General features: G+C 39.3%; 2 protein-coding genes across 2 annotated transcripts; both read left to right on the top strand.

The window, feature by feature from the left end:
• Nucleotides 1-11,763: 11,763 nt before the first annotated feature.
• On the top strand, nucleotides 11,764-12,105 carry LOC145002288 (uncharacterized). The gene has a single exon (XM_078961586.1). The coding sequence runs from the start codon at nucleotides 11,764-11,766 to the stop codon at nucleotides 12,103-12,105; it is 342 nt and encodes a 113-aa protein (XP_078817712.1).
• Nucleotides 12,106-15,730: 3,625 nt separating this feature from the next.
• LOC145001305 (uncharacterized) lies at nucleotides 15,731-16,914 on the top strand. The gene is made up of 3 exons (XM_078960675.1): nucleotides 15,731-15,877; nucleotides 15,979-16,169; nucleotides 16,262-16,914. The coding sequence occupies exons 1-3, from the start codon at nucleotides 15,782-15,784 to the stop codon at nucleotides 16,494-16,496; spliced, it is 522 nt and encodes a 173-aa protein (XP_078816801.1). The 5' UTR covers nucleotides 15,731-15,781; the 3' UTR covers nucleotides 16,497-16,914.
• Nucleotides 16,915-20,300: the final 3,386 nt, after the last annotated feature.

The raw sequence follows: 20,300 nt of genomic DNA, 5'->3' as shown, positions 1-20,300 counted from the left end.
AGATATCATTACATCAGTTGAAAAGTAAAGTAGTACAAGTTTTCATAGATACATAGTTTTAACAAAAGAAAGACAAATCTTCTACGCATTCCGTCTTCACCAAAAGAGATCATCGGGTACCTGTCTAAAGCGAACCTGAGAATACAAGCGGTTTGAAAATCAGCATAAAGCTGGTGAGTTCATAAGCGGTTTGTTTTATGAAGATAACGAGTTTCTTTAGTTTCCTAAAAACGTGATTAACCAAGAAAATCCCATATTTTCTTAATAATTAAGTTACCAAATCCAGATTGTATTGTAAAAGATGTACAGTGAAAACATGATTATTCTTATGATTTGTAGAATTTAGTTATTTAACTTATTACACTTTTCTAGTTACAAACTATTGTTGCTCAGGAAAATCCTATATTTTCCTATGTGTGTAAGTGTGGACTATTACTGATTCCGATTATGTTCATTATTATCCATAGGAAAACCCCATGTTTTCCTGAATGTGTGTGTGTACCATTACCAATTCTGATTATGTTCATTATTATCCATAGGAAAACCCCATGTTTTCCTGAATGTGTGTGTGTACCATTACCAATTCTGATTATGTTCATTATTATCTATAGGAAAACCCCATGTTTTCCTGAATGTGTGTGTGCCATTACCAATTCTGATTATGTTCATTATTATCCATAGGAAAACCCCATGTTTTCCTGAATGTGTGTGTGTACCATTACCAATTCTGATTATGTTCATTATTATCCATAGGAAAACCCCATGTTTTCCTGAATGTGTGTGTGTACCATTACCAATTCTGATTATGTTCATTATTATCTATAGGAAAACCCCATGTTTTCCTGAATGTGTGTGTGCCATTACCAATTCTGATTATGTTCATTATTATCCATAGGAAAACCCCATGTTTTCCTGAATGTGTGTGTATTATCCCTATATGTACATTAGCTTTACTATGTACATAAAGCTAGCAAAAAAGTCTAAAGTGTTAATAATCTAAATTGCGAGTCCTTAACCATACTCAGACTAGATATGACTCGAGTCGGGGCCAGTATCTTATTTATGACTTTCGTCACCCTTGAACCTTTCGGTTCGGCTGTAGCTAGCAGCCAGGTGCGGGATTTTCAGTCTCGTATAGATCTATACACTCAAGCCACGCTCTCCTATGAACGGAGATTCTGGTTACAGGGCTAGTCCTCCACTATGTCGTGCCAAGGGACGTGTTACCAAGGATGTGTCTCCAATCATTAAGATTATTCTTTACTTTTCGACTAGGAAAGTAGTATTTACGACTAGTTATGTTCTATGTACCTGTCCTTTACACTCGATCCTAGGTGTTTTATTAAGGACGTTACAATTGATTTGTGTGCTGTGATGGTATTTATCTATCACACTCGAACCTAGGTGTATTGTTAAGGATATACAGATGTTTTATGTTTTCTAATGGTGTCTGACTTTTACACTCGAACCTTAGTGTTTTATTACAGACATTACGATGGTTTATGTGCTTTATCGATTTAAACGAGAACAATCAATCTAAAGTATACAACATATCAATGTATATTAAGAATTGAAAATCGGATTAAAACAAACAACCCTACAAATTAAAACAGTTTGTTAAAAGAGTTCTCAATTCTTTAAAAATGTACAAAATGAAATCATTTAACTGAAATCAATAATTTAAGTACAAGATATTCTTGTACTTTTGCTTGTATTCCCCCCTGAAAACATTGAAAAACCATTGAAAAAGGGTAGGGGTATGAACTCACCGGACGCAGAAAGTGTCGAATGGGATGCTAAACGTCGAACCGAGGCTTGAATATGAGCGAGGTTCCTATGTAATATTAAATAATACACAATATATATATATATATATATATATATATATATATATATATATATATATATATATCTAATTAGATTTAAATAACTAATTAGATACACTTGAACATTCTAAGATGCGAAAATACTCCAAAATGGGCGTTTGAAGTGACTCCGGTGGCGTTTTAGGACATGAATGGCTAGGATTTAGAGTTTATTCTTCAAAGGTAAACTCTTAGGGAGTGTTTACGGCCTAAACACCACATCCCCATGAGTTTGCGGTCGTAAACTCATGGTGGGTGTTTTTATGAGATAAATGGCCTTAAATCAAATAATGGGTGTTGCTAGGTTTGGCTTTTGGACATTTGAAAGGGATTAAATCATTATATGGATTAATAGAAGAGTTTATGGCAGTAAACTAAGAGTTTACGGCCATAAACTCTCACTCACATCCAACTAAATTAATTTGAAGGCCAAGGATTAATCACAAGTGATTCAACTAATTTTTACAAGGCTTAGGGTGAGTTTAGGGCTTCAAATGGCATACATCTATGAGTTTACAGCCCATGAGCATATGCTCTGGCCGTAAACTCTCAATTAGAGGGTTTATGATGTGTTTAAGGCTTCTAAACTATTTTTGGGTGGTTCCTTAATTTATTCCAAGGCTTTTGGTGGTGTTGGATGGCATTCTAACACTTTAGAAGTGATTTTATACTCATGTTTGAGGAGTTTACAGCCCAAGCATATGCCTTGGCCGTAAACTCATACAAACCTCTCAAAATTGATGTTTAATGAGTTCCAAGTCCATTACATAATTTCTAAAAATCATAACTAGGGCTTGATTGAGTTTAGGGAGGGTTTAAGGGCTTAAAACCCCTTTAAATGTGAGTTTATGGCCTAGGCACCTTCAATGGCCGTAAACTCATATACAATGCTTCAAGTTATAGTTTAAGGCATTCTAAGTCCATTCCATAAAGTCATTTAGCCATGTCTAAGGTCCATTTGAGGTTTGCAAGGGTTTTGTTGCTCTAAAAACCCCCATTTACTTGAGTTTACGGCCTAGTACTATTCTAGGGCCGTAAACTCATAATAATGGTCCTAATCCAATGTTCAAACTCGAATTCTAAAGCTAGAGAGGTTGTACAACAAGTTATGGAAGGTACCTCAAAGATTTGGAGCCTTAAATCGATAATTTGGACCCTTAACTTTGGATTTAGGAGAGAGGTTAGAGAGAGAGTAGAGAGAGGAAGAAAAAGCTTCAAATGGGTGCTTAAACACGTTTATATAGGTCCTAAAAGTTGGACATGGTGGAATTCTACCCGATACTGACCTTAAACGGGGCTTTTGGTCGCACCCGATTAAGTTTCCGTCACTCGGTGGGGACGTTTCTAAACTTTTTGAAATAAACATTTTTGAGCTAGTTTCATGAGTTCCTAAAAGGTTTGGACACTCAATGGATTAAAATAAATATATAAATTTAATTAATTTAAACCAAAATGGAAAAGAAACGAATTGACAAACGGTGAAGTTTTACGGGTAGAACGGGTTTTTCGACGATGGAAAACTTCGGGTTGTTACACACTCCGATGACTCGGCGAGTTGGAAAGTTCTTCAAGGAACTCGGCGAGTAGCCGAGGGTACTCGACGAGTTAAGGTCAACATGGACTGTTGACCTTGACTGAGGACTTTGACTTTGACCAGGGGTTGGCTAGTGGGTTATGGAGTACCTTACAAGGTTATGGACTTATGAGTATGTTGTACTATGATAATAGGTGGCGGAGCATGTGTCAAGTGATCCAAGAGTTGGAGTTTACCTTTTGAATCGACATCTGTGAGGTGAGTTATCCTCACTATATCGATAGGGTCTACAGCACCAAGGCCGAACCTTTAGTTGTCATTGTTATGGTATGCTAAATGTGGTTATGATCTGTTATATCGGAATCAGGGTAGACAGTATGTTATGCTCTGATGGTCTGTAGGGATTGGTATGTTAGTGACCTGCTAGGTTGGTACTGTAGTTACAGGAGAATTCTATGATTGATGATCAGTGAGATAGATATGTTTCATGTTTGTATATGCCAGTATATGATAGTTATGCGCACATGCTTATTTGCTTGTTGGTTGGGTTGAGGCGGTCCTGCTTTGTGCTGAAGGCCAACATACTGTAGGCCCGGTAGGGTGGTCCAGTCAGGCGGATGGCCCAGTATGCATGTTGATTGATTGATTATTACTGATATGGTATTGTCAGTGTGGTATTGGTATTTTGGGGGTAGCTCACTAAGCCCTCGGGCTTACAGTTTTTAGTTTATCGTTTCAGGTACTTCAGGAGATCATAGCAAGGCGAAGGCATGACTGTACCATTCCTCATCCTTATGTTATGATTTTGGGACACTCTGATGGATATTGATTTCAAAACTACCATTTCTCTTTACCATACGATCAAACAGTTTGACCTTGGCCGAGCCTTTTCCAATGGGAAGAGAAATATTTTTTGGACCACCATTGTCAATGTCCATGGAAACATTGGAATTAAACTCTTAAAGCATCCCTGCTTCTAATGTGCTCTCAAGCATTTCTTCTTCAACAATAATCAACATTTGGGTCAGATCAATTTGGTTCAATTCAATTTGGACCACCATTGTCAATGTCCATGGAAACGTTTGGGTCAGATCAATTTATGTCATTGTATTTATTAATGAGATTATGTCCTATCAAATCCATTCGACTAACGTGTAACACTCCCAAATCAGGTATTACTTTGAATCCCTTTGAAGAATTTTAAATACAGCATAATAAGTCCTTTAAGTACGTTAGACATACTTATGGGTACGCTTAGTGTACTTTGCAAGGAGGATCGCGGAGGGGCAGCACGTAAGTTGGGCGTACCAGGAGTACGTTGGGCGTACGTGCTAGATGACGAAACCCTAATTTCCGGACTTGAGGCCTACTTAAACATCCTTAAGCCTCTTGGACCTAACCCTGGACAGCCTCCATAGCCTTATTCCGTCCTTCTATTCTAGAGAGAGTTTGGGAGATCATTTTTGAGCTTAGAGAATGCATTTGTGGCCATTTTAGTGTCCATTCAAGAAGGAGAAATTTCAACCAAGCTTGGAGTGACAGTGGGCTTCAAGAATCTGCACCTAGTTCACCTTGAGGATCTTCTAGATGTATGAAGCTTTGATCATTCCATCTTATTCATTAGATCTAGTTAGGGTTATATAGTTTTATCCCTTTACTTGGTTTTCAACCTCCTCTTGTGAGTTGACCAACTCCAGAGGCTGGAAATGTTATATCTGAGGTCCTTTGGTCCATTCATAAAATAAAAATGAAGTCTTGATGGGTATTTTGACCTTATGCATGGATTAATATCTTTAAAAGGGTCTTAATGGGGTTGTTGAGAATATATGAGGCATGCAAAGGCATAAAGTTGCCAGCTTTATGCCTTAGGTCATCTAAATTAGCTTAGATCTGAATTTTGGATGTGAGAAGATCAAGCATTAAGCACTCAATGGAGAATGTTAGTACACAGGGCGTAACCTAGCGTACCCAGTGCGTAAGGGCCAGGGACTCAGAATGTTGTGCGTACCAGGATAGTACGCTAAGCGTACACACAAGCAGTGGGACTTGGATTTGTTTTGGGTCTTTGAGCTTTTGGGCCTCCATTAGTCATTAGGCCTGGTCATGTTTTGGGTTAGTGGGCCGGTTTATCTGTTTTGGACCATGGATGTTATGGTTGGGCTTTATTTGGCCATGAGGCCTATTAATGACATTGGATATGGACTTTGGGCCCATTAACTAAGGAACACATTTTGGGCTTTTGTGGAAGGACTTAGAGATTTGGGTTCCCCATTTAAATAGTTTTTGATCCTAAGAATGAGTAATGTTATTATTGTTCGGCACGAGTGTCTACAGACTGTTAAGAGAGCAGCCTTCAGATTTTATAGAAAAAGGTGAGTCTGCTCACCATACCAATGGGTCTAAGGCACCAAGGTTGGCCCATTAATTGTTATGTGATGTGATAGTGGGTTATGGTATATATGATATGCTTGTTATTCGTGACACTTGCATGAAGACCTCGGGGGATTCCCGAGGCATCTAGGTGTAAGACCTTGGAGGGTTTCGAAGGCATCCTCGGTAAAGACCTCGAGGGGTTCCCAAGGCACATGGACTAAGACATCGGGGGGTTCCCGAGGCACCCAGAGTAAGACCCTGGAGGGTTTTTCAGGGCATCCATATATGTTGTATGCATGGATTATGTTGTATATGTACCTTTACGGATAATATGATATTTGATATGTGATTTTTATGTGCGGTATGGTCTGGGGAGCTCACTAAGCATTAGCTTACAGTCTGTGGATTTGTTTTAGGTACATCTGAGCCCAAGGGCAAGGGCAAGGATTTATGGTGCAGTATGCACTCTCTCACCGTTGTTTTATGGGACACTATAATGGATGTGGATTTGAAAACAATTGTTTTGGGATTTTATGGTTTATGGAAATGTGTTTGATTAATTAAAAATGAAAATTTTCTTTTGAAAATTTTGGTTGTTACAAGTTGGTTTCAGAGCCTTGGTTTGAGGGATTCGGACACACTCTCGGGTGTGTCAGGACTTAAACTAAGGAAATGGTAAAATTGTTTTCAAAAATAAAAGTTAAACCTTTATAAGAAAGGAAAGGATGAGAGTGCAACGCGCATGATCAGTCGAGACAAGTAAGTACTTCCCTAATGTGTTAGCAGTGTTATACGGATATTTGAGATTTCATGATCGTATGGAACTTGCTATGTGTATGCTTTTAAAATTGTATATGATTAGGAGCTTATAGCCTAAGAATGATTGATTTGGCCTTATTTCTTGTTCCTCATATGGTTGTGGTCCTAGGGTAGAATCTTTTATTCAAAAATCTATTTGATCCTTTTCTATGTATAAATTGCATGCATAGAAGCAACCTATTATGATTGGTCGGGTTGATGTGAGTAGAGCAAATCTTAGGACAACCTAGGATTTGAGAAATACGGTAGAATGTAGGATATGGTTTATTTTGGGATGAATTGGAGTTATCAGGAAGAGCCTTTGGGAAAGGTACAGGTAGGTGTGGGAGGTAGTATTGGGTTCGTACTACTGAAAGTACAAAACCTGTACCTGAACAAATGTTAGACCTGGGAGCTCTAAGGAGGACCAGTGTGGTAAGACCCCTGTTATGGACATCCTGATCATTATGTTTTATAGTATTGCAGTATAGTATGGTGGTGAAACGATTTGGAGCAGGGGGGTCTGGATCTGGGGCTGGATCAGGCGACACTACCGATGTCATTGACGAGAGGCTGCATGAGCTTACTGCAGCCGAGGTTAGGAGGGGCATCCTTAACACTACCCCCGCCATCTTTGGGACGGTCAAGGAGGGTATGTTGGAGATTATGGAGGAGAGGCTCTGGGCATTCAGAGTCGAGATTGTTGCAGTCCAGGTTGGGGCCCGAACTCCCTCATTTCAGGAGTTCAAGGCATACGGAGCGCCAGAGTTTTTCGGGGTCAGGGACCCCATTGTTAGCTGACGCTTGGTGCTGGAAATCAAGAATGCCCAGTGTACGAACTCTTGCCCGGTGCGGAAAAGGTGGGTTTTGCTTCTTGTATGCTAAGGGACAAAGCCCGAGACTGGTAGGAAGTGTTGTAAAACTTACTGAGTTGGCTGATTACTCCTCCGAGTACTCGCTACTCGGCCCCTTAGCGAGGCGAGTTACAGAATCCCAAGTACTCCCTGATCGGCCCTTTACCGAACTAAGCAGTGTTCTAAAACCCAGTCAACTCAGTGATTAATATGTATAATATACTTAACGATTTATTATTTCACACAAAAATATGTGATTGTTACTACATATATCTTAAATGTTTAGTAGTTATTCACGAAGTAAGACCATTATGTGCTTTTTAGTTTTTGTGTATTAACATATATCTAATTTTGTTATATATTTCAATCAAAATAAGATTTTAACTTATGATTTTGACATATATAAGTTCCCTAAAAATATTTTTACAAGAATTACCGAATCCGAGTACTCCCCAGGTACTCCCGAGTACTCGTGAGTACTCGTTACTCGGTAGTCGAATGAATGAGTATCGACTAACGAGTTCTACAGCCTTGCTAGTAGGCCGATGTTACTGGTCAGGTGGGAGCAGTCGGTATGGCTGAGATGACGTGGGTCGAGTTTGTTCAGGAATTCGATGCAAAGTTTTCACCACTATTGAGGTGCAACGGCTTTTGAGGGAGTTTCATGACCTTCAACAGACCACCGAGACTGGGTGGAGATCACTGCCAAGTTTCAGGAATGAGCTTTGTTGATCCCACAGTATGCTACAAATGAGGATATGAGGAGGACGAGATATCATTCTATGCGGAGAGATGATATCCGAGAGTTTGTAAGCTTTACAAGGTCCAAAACCCTGAATGAAATGGTAGAGAAGGCCCATGAGCAGGAGATGGAGTTGGACCACCAAGACAAGCGGAAGCTTGAGTAGGTTTAGACAGCGGTAGATTAGGCTAAAAAGCCTAAGACCTCGGATTCATCGAGTAGGGGCCAGTAGAGTCGTGGCCGGTGTGCCAAGTGTGGGAGATCTCATCTTGGAGTTTCCTGGGGGATGGGTCTGACATATTTTACATGTAATCACCCGGGCCAAGTGATCAAAGATTACCCCAAGAAGGGCTTGATTTGTTTCCATTGCAACCATACTGGCCATAAAAGGCAGATTGTCCGAGGTTGCAGGGAGGGGGAGGAGCAGTGGTGGCGCCTACCCCCGCCACGATGAGGATCACAGACGGCCGCCCTATAAAGGCAGATGCTCCGGTGGTGAGGAGCTACACGTTTCAGTTGACCACCGGGAGGCTCGACCAGAGCCAAATATCGTGGCTAGTATGTACTTATTTACCTACTCTTTATTTATTTATTTGCATTGTGTATGTGTATATCATGCTTATGTATAGGGACCTTTTTGGTTAATGGTATGTCTGCTCACGTATTATTCGATTCGGGGGCTACTCGATCATTTATATCTCTTGCACTTAGCAAGAAGTTTCGGGATACGCTAGGGACTTTGGATTCCCCTCTTGAGGTTGAGATTACGGATGATCACACTGTGAGAGTAGCGAGGGTGTATCAGGATTGTAAATGTGCTTGGGGAAAGGTTCCGTGTTGATCTAGTTTTGATATCGTTACACATACTAAAGGTGGTTGTCGGGATGGACTGGTTGGGGGCCAACGAGGCCATGATTGATTGTGAGCGCCAGTTGGTGAGGGTTTGAACCCTAACTGGGGAGAACTAGTTATACATGGTGAGAGGGCCTCGCAGGGGCCAACTCTCTATTCGGCTGCGAGGGCTAGGAGATTTATGCAGTAGGGGTGTACAAGATTTCTGGCTTATAACTAAGATACGAGGGTTGAGACCACGACGGATGTGGGCAGTGTGCCGGTAGTACATGAATTTCAGGATGTCTTTCCCGAAGAGTTACCAGGAGTTCCTCGGGAGAGGCAGGTGGAGTTTCGCATTGATTTGGTTCCAGGCGATGCCCCAATAGTGAAGGCACCGTACCAGTTAGCACCGAGTTATCTATGCAACTTCAGGAGCTGCTAGAATGAGGGTTCATCCGTTCGAGCAGTTCCCATGGGGAGCACCGATCCTGTTTGTTAAAAAGAAGGATGGATCACACAGGATTTTCATTGATATCGAGATCTGAACAAACTAACGGTGAAGAACCGTTATCCTTTGTTGAGGATCGATGATTTGTTCGATCAGCTGTAGGTTTCATCTTGGTTTTCCAAGATTGATCGTTGGTTGGGATATCATCAAATGCGGATTTGGGATGAGGACATACTGAAGACAGCTTTTAGGACTTGGTGTGGGCATTACGAGTTTGTGGTGATGCCATTTAGGCTCACCAATTCCCCAGCAACATTCATGGATCTCATGAACAGGGTGTGTAGACCGATGCTGGATCGGTAGGTGATCATTTTTATTGATGACATCCTGGTCTATTCTAAGACCAGGAAGCAGCATGAGCAGCATCTGAGGGATGTGTTGGAGACCCAGAGGGCAGAGAGATTATATGCCAAGTTCTCCAAGTGTGATTTGTTGCTACGATAGCTACAGTTTTTGGGGCACATCATCAACCAAGAGGGCATTTTGGTTGATCCAGCCAAGGTTGAGGCAGTGATGCGGTGGGAAGTACCGAAGAATGCGTTTGAGATCCGTAGCTTCTTGGGTTTAGCGGGCTACTATCAGAGATTTATCTAGGATTTCTCCAACATTTTTGTGCCATTGACTCGCTTGACAAAGAAGAATGTGACTTTTTGGTGGGGCATGGATCAACAGTTGCTTTTTGAGACCCTGAGACGGAGGTTATGCAAGGCTCTGATTTTAGTACTACCCGAGGGGTTAGATGATTTGGTGTTATACTGTGATGCTTCAATTTCAGGGTTAGGTGCAGTACTGATGCAAAGGGGGCATGTGATAGCTTATGCCTCGAGGTAGTTGAAGCCTCATGAGGCGAATTACCCACTCACGACCTAGAATTGGGGGCTGTAGTGTTCGCCCTCAAGATTTGGAGACATTATTTGTATGGAGTAAGGAGCACCATCTATATTGATCACAAGAGTTTGAAGTACTTGATGGATCAACATAACCTCAACATCTGACAGAGGAGGTGGTTGGATGTACTGAAGGAGTATGATTGTGAGATTTCATACCATCCAGGGAAGGCCAACGTGGTGGCCAATGCTTTGAGCCGCAAGGCGGAAGGTTCCCCAATTGGGAATGTTTTTTTGAGGATGACCGTGATCTCTCCATTGTTGGATATGATCAAGGAGGCTCAGGTCGAGGGGGTGAAGAAGGAGAACTGGAAGATAGAGCGGATTCAGGGTTAACATCCTTTGTTTGTCAAGGATAGTCGCGGTCTTTTGACACAGTGTGGCCGAGTGTGGGTATCGGTAACTGGAGGAGTGAAACAGAAGATATTAGAGGAGGCACAAAGGTCCAAGTTTTCTATACATCCTGTGGCTACAAAAATGTATAGGGACATGAGGTTGAGTTATTGGTGACCCTGCATGAAGCAGGAGATCGTCTGGTTTGTTGAGCGGTGCTTGACCTGCAGGAAGGTCAAGGCCGAGCATTAGCTACTTCATGGAAATGTTTTGCCGCTACCCATTCCTATGTTGAAATGGGAAGAGATCACTATGCACTTCATCACAAAGTTACCAAGGACGGCGATGGGCGTGGACGCCATATGGGTGATCGTGGATAGTCTAACAAAGAGTGTCCATTTCATTCTGATTTCTGAGAGTATATCCACGGAGAAGTTGGCAGATATTTATCTACGAGAGGTGGTGGCTAGATATGGGGTGCCAATGTCGGTAGTCTCTGACAATGATGTTCGGTTTACATCCATGTTCTAGAAGAAGTTCCACTAGGAACTAGGCACTCAACTACATTTTAGCATGGTATACCACCCCTATACTGATGGCCAGAGCGGGAGGACGATCCAAACACTGGAGGACATGCTTCGGGGATGCGTGTTGGATTTTGGAGCGAATTTGGACACATACCTCCTATTGGTAGAGTTTTCGTACAATAACATTTATCATGCCAATATCGACCGAGCTCCATTCGAGATTTTATATGGTTGTAAGTGCGAGACTCCAGTTTGTTGGGATGAGGTTGGGCAGCGGGTCATGGGGAGTACTGAGGTTGTGCTCAAGACTACTGGGCTGATTCAGTAGGTATGCGAACGGTTACAGGTCGCACAAAGCCGTAAGAAAAGTTATGATGACCGGCGGCGATCAAATCTTGAGTTCCAGGTGGGGGACTTTGTGTTACTGAAGGTGCCGCCCCGGAAGGGGATCAACAGGTTTCAGAAGAGAGGCAAGTTGGGGCCTCGATACATAGGCTTGTTCAGAATCATGGTCTGGATGAGCAAGGTGGCATATCGTTTGGATCTGCCGGAAGATCTTAGCCAGATTCAAAACATTGTCCACGTGTCTCAGCTTCGGAAGTGTGTCACTGACGAGTCTGCAGTCATTTCACTGGACGATATTCTGGAAGATGGGAGCCTGAACTACATCGAGAGGCCGATTGCCATCTTAGACAAGAAGACAAATGGTCTTCGAAACAAGGAAGTAAAGTTGGTAAAGGTGAAATGGAAGCACTGTGGGGGCTCCGATTGGACATGGGAGCCGGAGGAGGAGATGCGGGAGCATTATCCTGATCTATTTACAGCTACAGAATTTGAGGAAGAAGTCTAGTTCAAGTGGGGGAGAGTTATAACACTCCCAAATCAGGTATTACCTTGAAGCCCTTGAAGAATTTTAAATATAGAATAATAAGTCCCTTAAGTACGCTGGGTGTACTTATGAGGACACTTAGCGTACTTTGCAAATAGGATCGCGTATGGGTAGCACGTACGCTGGGTGTACGTGCCAGATCATCAAACCCTAATTTCTGTACTTGACGCCTATTTAAACATCCTTAAGCCTCTTTGACCTAACCCTAGTCAGCCTTCATAGCCTTATTTAGGCCTTCTACTCCAGATAGAGTTTGTGAGATCATTTTTGAGCTAAGAGACTGCATTTATGGCCATTTTAGTGTCCATTCAAAAAGGAGAAGATGTCACGCAAGCTTGAGGTAACATTGGGCTTCAAGAATCTACACCTAGTTCACCTTGGGGAGCTTCTGGAGGTATAAAGCTTTGATCTTTCCATCTTAATCATTAGATCTAGTTAGGTTTTCTAGTTTGATCCCTTTTCTTAGTTTTGGATCTCCTCTTGTGAGTTCAACACCTCCAGAGGCTGGAAATGTCAGATCTGAGGTCCTTTGGTCCATTCATAACATAAAACTGAAGTCTTGATGGGTGTTTTGACCTCATGTACGGACTAATATCCTTAAAAAGGTCTAAATGGGTTGTTGGGAATATATGAGGCATGCAAAGGCATAGAGTTGCCAACTTTATGCCCTAGGTCATCTAAATAAGCTTAGATCTGACTTTTAGACGTGAGAAAATCAAGAATTAAGCACTTAATGGAGAAAGTGCTAAATCTGTTCGTATGTCAGGTGTAACCTAGCATACGCAACGCGTAAGGGCCAGGGACTCAGTACGTTGTGCGTACCAGGACGGTATGCTAAGCGTACACACAAGTAGTGGGACCTGGATTTGTTTTGTGTCTCAATTAGTCATTGGACCTGATCATGTTTTGGGTTAGTGGTCCAGTTTATCTGTTTTGGACCATGGATGTTATAATTGGGCTTTATTGGGCTATGAGGCCTATTAATGACTTTGGATATGGACTTTGGGCCCAATAACTAAGGAAGACCTTTTGGGCTTTTGTTCAATTGGGGATTTGGGTTCCCCACTTAGATAGTGTTTCATCCTAACATTGAGTAATGCTATTATTGTTCAACATGGGTGTCTACGGACTGTTAGGAGAGCAACCTTTGGATTCTACTGAAAGAGGTGAGTATGCTCACCATACCACTGGGTATAAGGCACCAAGGTCGGCCCATTAATTGTTATGTGATGTGATAGTGGCTTATGGTATATGTGATATGCTTGTTATTTGTGACACTTGTATGAAAGACCTTGGGGGGGGGGGGGTCCTGAGGCACCCAGGTGTAAGACCTTGGAGGGTTTCCGAGGCATCCTCGGTAAAGACCTCGGGGGGTTCACGATGCACGTGGGTTAAGAGCTCGGGGGTTCCTGATGCACCCAGAGTAAGACCTTGGAGGGTTTCCAGGTTGTCCTTGGGCTAAGACCTCGGCGGGTTCTTGAGGCACCCAGAGTAAGACCCTAGAGGATTTCCAAGGCATCCATATATGTTGTATGCATGGCTTATGTGGTATAGGTAACTTTATTGCTAATATGATATGCAATATGTGAATTATATGTGCAATATGCTCTGGGGAACTCACTAAGCATTAGCTTGTAGTTTGTGGCTTTGTTTCCGATACATTTGAGCCCAAGGGCAAGGTCAAGGCTTGATAGCGCGGTGTACACTCTCTCACCGATGTTTTATGAGGCACTATGATGTTTTTAAATAAAGTTGTAATGGATGTGGATTTGAAAACAATTGTTTTTGGATTTAATGATTTATGGAAATGTGTTTGATAAATCAAAAATGAAAAAAATTCTTTTGAAAATCTGGGTTGTTACATAACGACCCTCCACCATACATGAGAGTGATAGGTGAGAGTGGACACCCATTCAACGACTATTTTATTAGCTGTTTCCTTATACTCTCTTTATAGCACGGTTTCGTGAATGAGGTGTACTAACGATTTGGCTGACTTAGTCTTATACATATAGTAATAATTAAACTTTTAATTTTCCATATAATATATGGTCTATTTTAAAAATTTTCAAGATACTAGGCTTTATATTTGAATTTTGAAAATTAAATGAAATTTAATTTAACTTTAAAAAATGATTTAATAATTATCTATTAATAAACATTTATTTAATTTTATTAAATCATATAAGGATTATCTAATTAAATTAATCAAATAATTTAATCCTAATCTACACCCCTAATTTTCGAAAATATGGGTAGGGATTTATCCAATTTTATGATTATCTTATTCAATCAGATAAACTAACATTACCAAAAATTAGAAAACCTTATCTAAAGATACTAATTTTCCAAAATAGTAGCTTGGGGAGGAAGGTATGGATTTTAGTACTTACCTTAAAGTTTGAAATCTTGAAGGGCAAGAAACCCTTACCAAAATCGAAACTTGGCAGACATGGTAAGGGTTTCATCCCTTACCAAAATTTCAAAACTTAGGGTCCAAGAAACCATAATTTTGAAATCCTTAGCCTAAAGGGTTTGATTGCCATAAACCATAATTTGATCAATTCATCAATTATAACCATTCGATAGAAAACAAACCTAACGCTCTGATACCACTGATGGGTTTTAGACATTACAAAAGATCTATGTTTTCTTTATTGAACCTATAACTCTAAACATCAAAACAAGATCTCTTGGAAACCTAGGTTATTTCGAAATTGCTAAAGAAAAGATTACATGCCTTATTCTTGTTATTGTGAAAACCACTTTTTGATCTTTTGGAAGCAAGCACCACAAATGGTGTGCTCGATGGTTGACACCTAAGCTAGCAAGAAGGATATTTAGGATAAAGGGGGAAAGACTGAAATTCCGACCATTGCTTCAATTATTAAGTGGTCAAAATTTTCGTAGTGTAGGAGTCTTTATATAGTGCTAATAGGAAACCCTAAATAAGCTCAAACCAATAAAATAATATTATCTTATTTTTGGTAATTATCTAGCTTTTTAATTATCTTACAAGAATAATTGTAGAGCCTTTATCTCCTAAAAACTATCTACCTTCCTTGGTGGAAGGTTTTGAAGCCTTTTGCTCAAGTATTTAATAATTACACTTTAGTTTCTGTATTTTTAATTAATTTTATTAATCCTAAAATTAATTCAAATTAATTTCTGATTAATTATTAATTAGATAATATGATTTCTAATTAATATATTATTTTCATAATGAATTAATAAATAATTTATTTCAATTTATTACTCAAATAATAAATAAACTTCTTTCTTTTCAAAACCATCATATCTAATTCTTAGGTTTGAAGACAATTCAAAAGAACTATACCACTATCAATTCAAATATATATTAATTATAGTTATGAATTTAAACATCCAATCCAATCCAACACGAAGTACTTTGTTATGCAAAAATTTTTACAAGTGTTAAATGTATTATATACTTATTTACCATTAAAAAAATGGTTGACCAAACTGTTACGTCGAGATAAGTAAAAGTCGTATTTTGTTTCTTAGTGTCCACTTGAATATGTACCCATCTATATATACTTACGCGCTTTCATTCACAAGCTGCATTCATCCACAAGCTTCTTCATTAACACTCAACACTTTCACACAGACCTCATAAATGGATTGCAAAGTTGCAGTGCACTGCGCAATTGCAGCGGTCCTCGGAATAATAGCTGCAGCCACCGGTTTTGCGGGGGAAGTAACTAGGGTTAAGGTAATAAAAAAAATCAATATGCCTGTTATTTGGTAATTTAAACTAACGAAATGATTTTGACATTATAATGATATATGTGTTGTGGGAATGTACGAATGCAGGCTTGTGAAGTCATTATCAAGGATTATTCGTGTGTTTATCCAAGTAGTCCAGCGCTTGTACTTGGAATCGTATCAGCGGTGTTCACCATTATTACACGAATATACATGCGTGTTTCGTTTGATGGATCTCGCTGTTGTCGAAGAGACCCTAATTCGACCTCAATTTCAAAACTTCTTTTTGTATTGTCATGGTACGTAGGCCACATGGATGCTCTTGTTTTCTGATTGTCATCATGACTATGTTTACGCTATCGAATAAATTAACGTATTTTTGAACATCCAGGGTAGCTTCAGTTATAGCTGTGATAGTATTAGTTACAGCTACAGGACTAAATACTAGACACCACGGAGAGACTAATTCATATGGTGTAATTACATGTTATGTTGTGAAGCCAGGAATATTTGCAACAGGAGCTACATTAGCTCTGTTAAGTGCAGTTTTCGGGATTGCTGGGTATCTAATAACAATATCTTCAGCAAAACAAGCCGCTACTGGTCCTACAGGTCCCCGGTGTTGATCTCGAGAAATATCCTCAGCAATACCCTCCTCAGCAGTACCCTCCTCAGCAATACCCTCAACAACAATAGAAAAAAAAAATGGCCAATCCATCACACGATCAGTTTACACACTTTTTTGATCGTTTGCTTATATTCATGAGTAGATCGTATATATATGAAACTATGGTGCAGAGAAAGAAGATTTACAAAAGTTGTTAGTTTAAAGATATTTACTTTTTATGGGTGTGTTTGCAATTTGGAGTTTCTCGGATGTTTTATCTCAGTTACTATGTTTCAGTTCCCTAAAAGTTTGAAGTGTAATTTATAGTTCAAATTTCTGTCCTTCAGTTCTTCCAATTTATGAAAGTCATCGATTTTTAGAATATTTATTGGATCGAGAAATAATATATATGAAGCCGTACTTTCATTTTATCCCAATGTATATCTTTTTTCATACTTTTCTAAACGAAATTGCATGTACATATATTAAATTTTCTGAACGGTAGGTAATTTTTTTATGCATCTATCATAATTAATGTTAAGAGAACCAAAAATATACAAGTAAAATGATATACAATGCCACACTAAGACGAGGACGTTTCTTTCTTGAAAAACTAAAACATTCACAATCTACAAACCACAGTTGAAACAAATATGCCAACAAACAACAAAAGAGGGAGACAGAGATCTCGTTAGTCTTCGTATGATTGCCTTCAGTCCCGGTCCAGGAGGGGGACAAGTTGGGCTGTGAAATAGGCTCCAACGGACTTGGTAAGAGCATTTTCAATCAACTAAGGCAGCCGGATTCAATTCCCTATAGTTACATGCCTTTTTTACCACATAAATGATCCTTTTTTATTATTATTATTTTATTTTATTTTATTTTATTTTTATTTATTTATTTTTTTTAATATTTGTAATGCTAGTTCAAAGCTCTGAATACACCATCAGTTATCTATCGTACAGGTTCAAATATCTTGTTTTTCAATTGCTTTTTTCCCTATTTTTACTTTGCATTCTTTTATAATGTATAATAAAGTTATATCCAATAAACAATTAAAAAAATAATAATAGATAGTAGGCCTGATTTATATGTTTGATTTTATTAGAAGGGAAATAGGGATAATGACTTAAAAAGGTAACGAAGTTTCAAAAGTGTACAAAAAAGACCATTGTTATTTTTTTGTACACAAAATACCATTTTACTGGCTATTGTAGGTTATCCGGTTTCCAAATGTTCAAAAAATATCATTGTTGTTTTTTTAGTACAAAAAATACCATTAATGTTACTATTTGTATACAGAATACCAACAAAATACACATGTGTTCAACTAAAACATTGTGGTAACCAGGTACTTCAGGTAAATGGAATGAAATGAGTGTAATCAGCAAGTGCTTGTTTAATTTTTGTTGAAATTGTTGGAAAAGATCTTACTTCCACCGTATGATCAGCCGAACAAGATTACAGGTGATGCTTCGGCTGATAAATTTTTCTTCAAATCGGTGATGAGAAGAGCGTAATCAGCAAGTGCTTGTTCGGCTGTTAGATAGGCTAAAGTAGAAGCATTCTTGTATGCGTCTTTCTGGCTTCCATATGGCATCGATTCACCATAATATCGATGCTAGATCAAATCACGCAACTTTTGATAAAATTGTATTATTAAAGGTCTGCAAGTGAACAAATTAATGTAGAGTAGAGTGATTAGGGCTTTTACTTCGGGGAAGATGACCATGGCACCAAAACGAGTGGCGAGTTCCCAAACGAAGTTGGTGTTGGCAACGAACCATTCGATGACGCCTTCGTTGCCGCAATAAAGGAAGATTGGGCCCAAACGACTAGGGCGTGGGCCCACCTAGTGATCGGAGTTGATGATATAATGTTGTTGGAACTTGGGAAGATCATTGAAACTGAAATGATCAAGAGTCTGATCAAAGTATCGTGTCTCGTAAGTGTACTTCGGCTGAACAAAAAATTTTGGGTTTTGAGAAGCCGTGGGGATTTGCCAAGAAACGGAGGTGGCCGGTGAGATTCCGGCGTTGATGAAAGTAGGCAGATGATTAGGAGGAAGAATAAGAAAAAGGGTTTTGCTATAGTGGTGGAGGGTGGCGATGAACAACAGTAGTGGCCGAAGTGAAGTGGAAGGTTCTTTATAAAAAGTAGCTAAATTTCCATTACATTCAAAGAAGGAAAAATGACTTAAAAAGGTAACGAAGTTTCAAAAATGTACAAAAAAAACCATTGTTTTATTTTTTGTACACAAAATACCATTTTACCGGCTATTGTAGGTTACCCACAAGGTATTATGTGAGCACATGTGTACTTCATTGGTATTTTGTGTATAAAAAATATACTTTAATGGTATTTTGAATACTAAAAATAAAATAATGGTATTTTTTGTACATTTTTGAAACTTCATTACCTTTTTAAGTCATTATCCCTTATTAGAATACTATGTGATGATTTTGATATTTTTCAAATTATTTTATTTAGAATTTGATTGAAGTTGTTTGCATATAATTCTATATAATAACAATCTTCTAATTCTATATAATAACAATCTTCTGTAATAAATTAATAAATAATTTTATTAAGGATTCGTAAGTTCTATTACCAAGAGTCGTAAAAATACTCTTATATTTAAATATTATATAAATTTTGGGAATATAAAGGGGTCTTTTTTTGCCCTAGGCATCAAATATCTTCAGACCGACCCTGATTACCGTGGGTTCTTGTCGGCCTAACGGACTTTAGGAGGGAAGGGAAAGGTCAAGCTGGCGGAGACCCAAGCTGAGAGTAACTGCCCAAGAAGTTCAGTGAAGTTCCAACTATAGTAAAATGAAGGATCTTTCTTAAAATGAACTATACTTGGAAGAAGACAAGCGAAAGTGAGTCGAGCGAGTGCAAAGCGGGTTCCAGTGGTGGGCTGATGTTGAAGCTCATCATTGCCATCATCATCATCAATTAATTCGTATGTGATGATTTTGATAAACTTATTACAAACATATTCATTTTTTAGTCAAATAAATAAGATAAAGCTTCAGGATCACTATAACAGGTAAAATAAACTGTAAAAAATGACAATAACCTAGGATGGACACACGATAATCATCTTTCCTTAAACTTAGGAGAAATATTATGAAACATCCAAAAACATGGTCCTAAAAAGTTCATTTTAATAATAGATTAAATAGTATTCTCCAATATCATCTAAACATTTAAATAAAAACCAATGTATCAATTGTCATAAAATCAGAGTAAAACATCATAAGCGGAATCCCAATGGTGTGAGCAATGCAGTTATCCCGAGCTCTTTATTTTACAACTAGAAGTAACTAAAACATAAACTAAAAATGCTAAGCACAAACCTTAGTGAGTTCCCCTAAAATACCAAATAGCAACATAAAATAAACAAATAGTGGGCCCCGCCTATCATCGGACCCCGCCTGGCATCGGACCCCATCCGACATCGAGGCTCCCCAAGGCAAACTGCTCGGCTTGATAAATCCCTTGTCTAATAGCTCCTGTAGCTGTGTAGATAACTCCTGCATCTCAGGAGGAGGCAATCAATATCGTGCCTTAGCTATCAGAGCCGACCCGAATCAAATCAATACCAAACTCCACCAGCCTCTCTGGAGGTACTCCAGGAAAATCCTCTGAAAACACATTTGGATACTCCCGCACAATCAGCACATCGTCCATGGTCGCCTTACCCAAATCCTTGGTATCCATGACATAAGCGACAAAACTCGAACAACCCTGATGAAGATAGTGTATGACTCTCGCTGCTGGACACATAATAAGCCCATGTTGTGGTCTCTCACCC

This window comes from Lactuca saligna, chromosome 6 (assembly GCF_052625555.1).
Source record: "Lactuca saligna cultivar CGN05327 chromosome 6, ASM5262555v1, whole genome shotgun sequence".
Taxonomy (NCBI): Eukaryota; Viridiplantae; Streptophyta; class Magnoliopsida; order Asterales; family Asteraceae; genus Lactuca; species Lactuca saligna.
Note: the sequence above shows the minus strand (reverse complement) of the source record. Positions and strands in the feature narration are given on the sequence as shown.

Excerpts from the sequence above, each read along its gene's own strand:
- LOC145002288 (XM_078961586.1), top strand. The coding sequence starts at position 11,764 with ATGGTCTGGATGAGCAAGGTGGCATATCGTTTGGATCTGCCGGAAGAT.
- LOC145001305 (XM_078960675.1), top strand. The coding sequence starts at position 15,782 with ATGGATTGCAAAGTTGCAGTGCACTGCGCAATTGCAGCGGTCCTCGGA. Across the intron at positions 15,878-15,978 it reads GGGAAGTAACTAGGGTTAAG|GCTTGTGAAGTCATTATCAA; the intron begins GTAATAAAAAAA and ends GTACGAATGCAG. Across the intron at positions 16,170-16,261 it reads CTTCTTTTTGTATTGTCATG|GGTAGCTTCAGTTATAGCTG; the intron begins GTACGTAGGCCA and ends TTGAACATCCAG.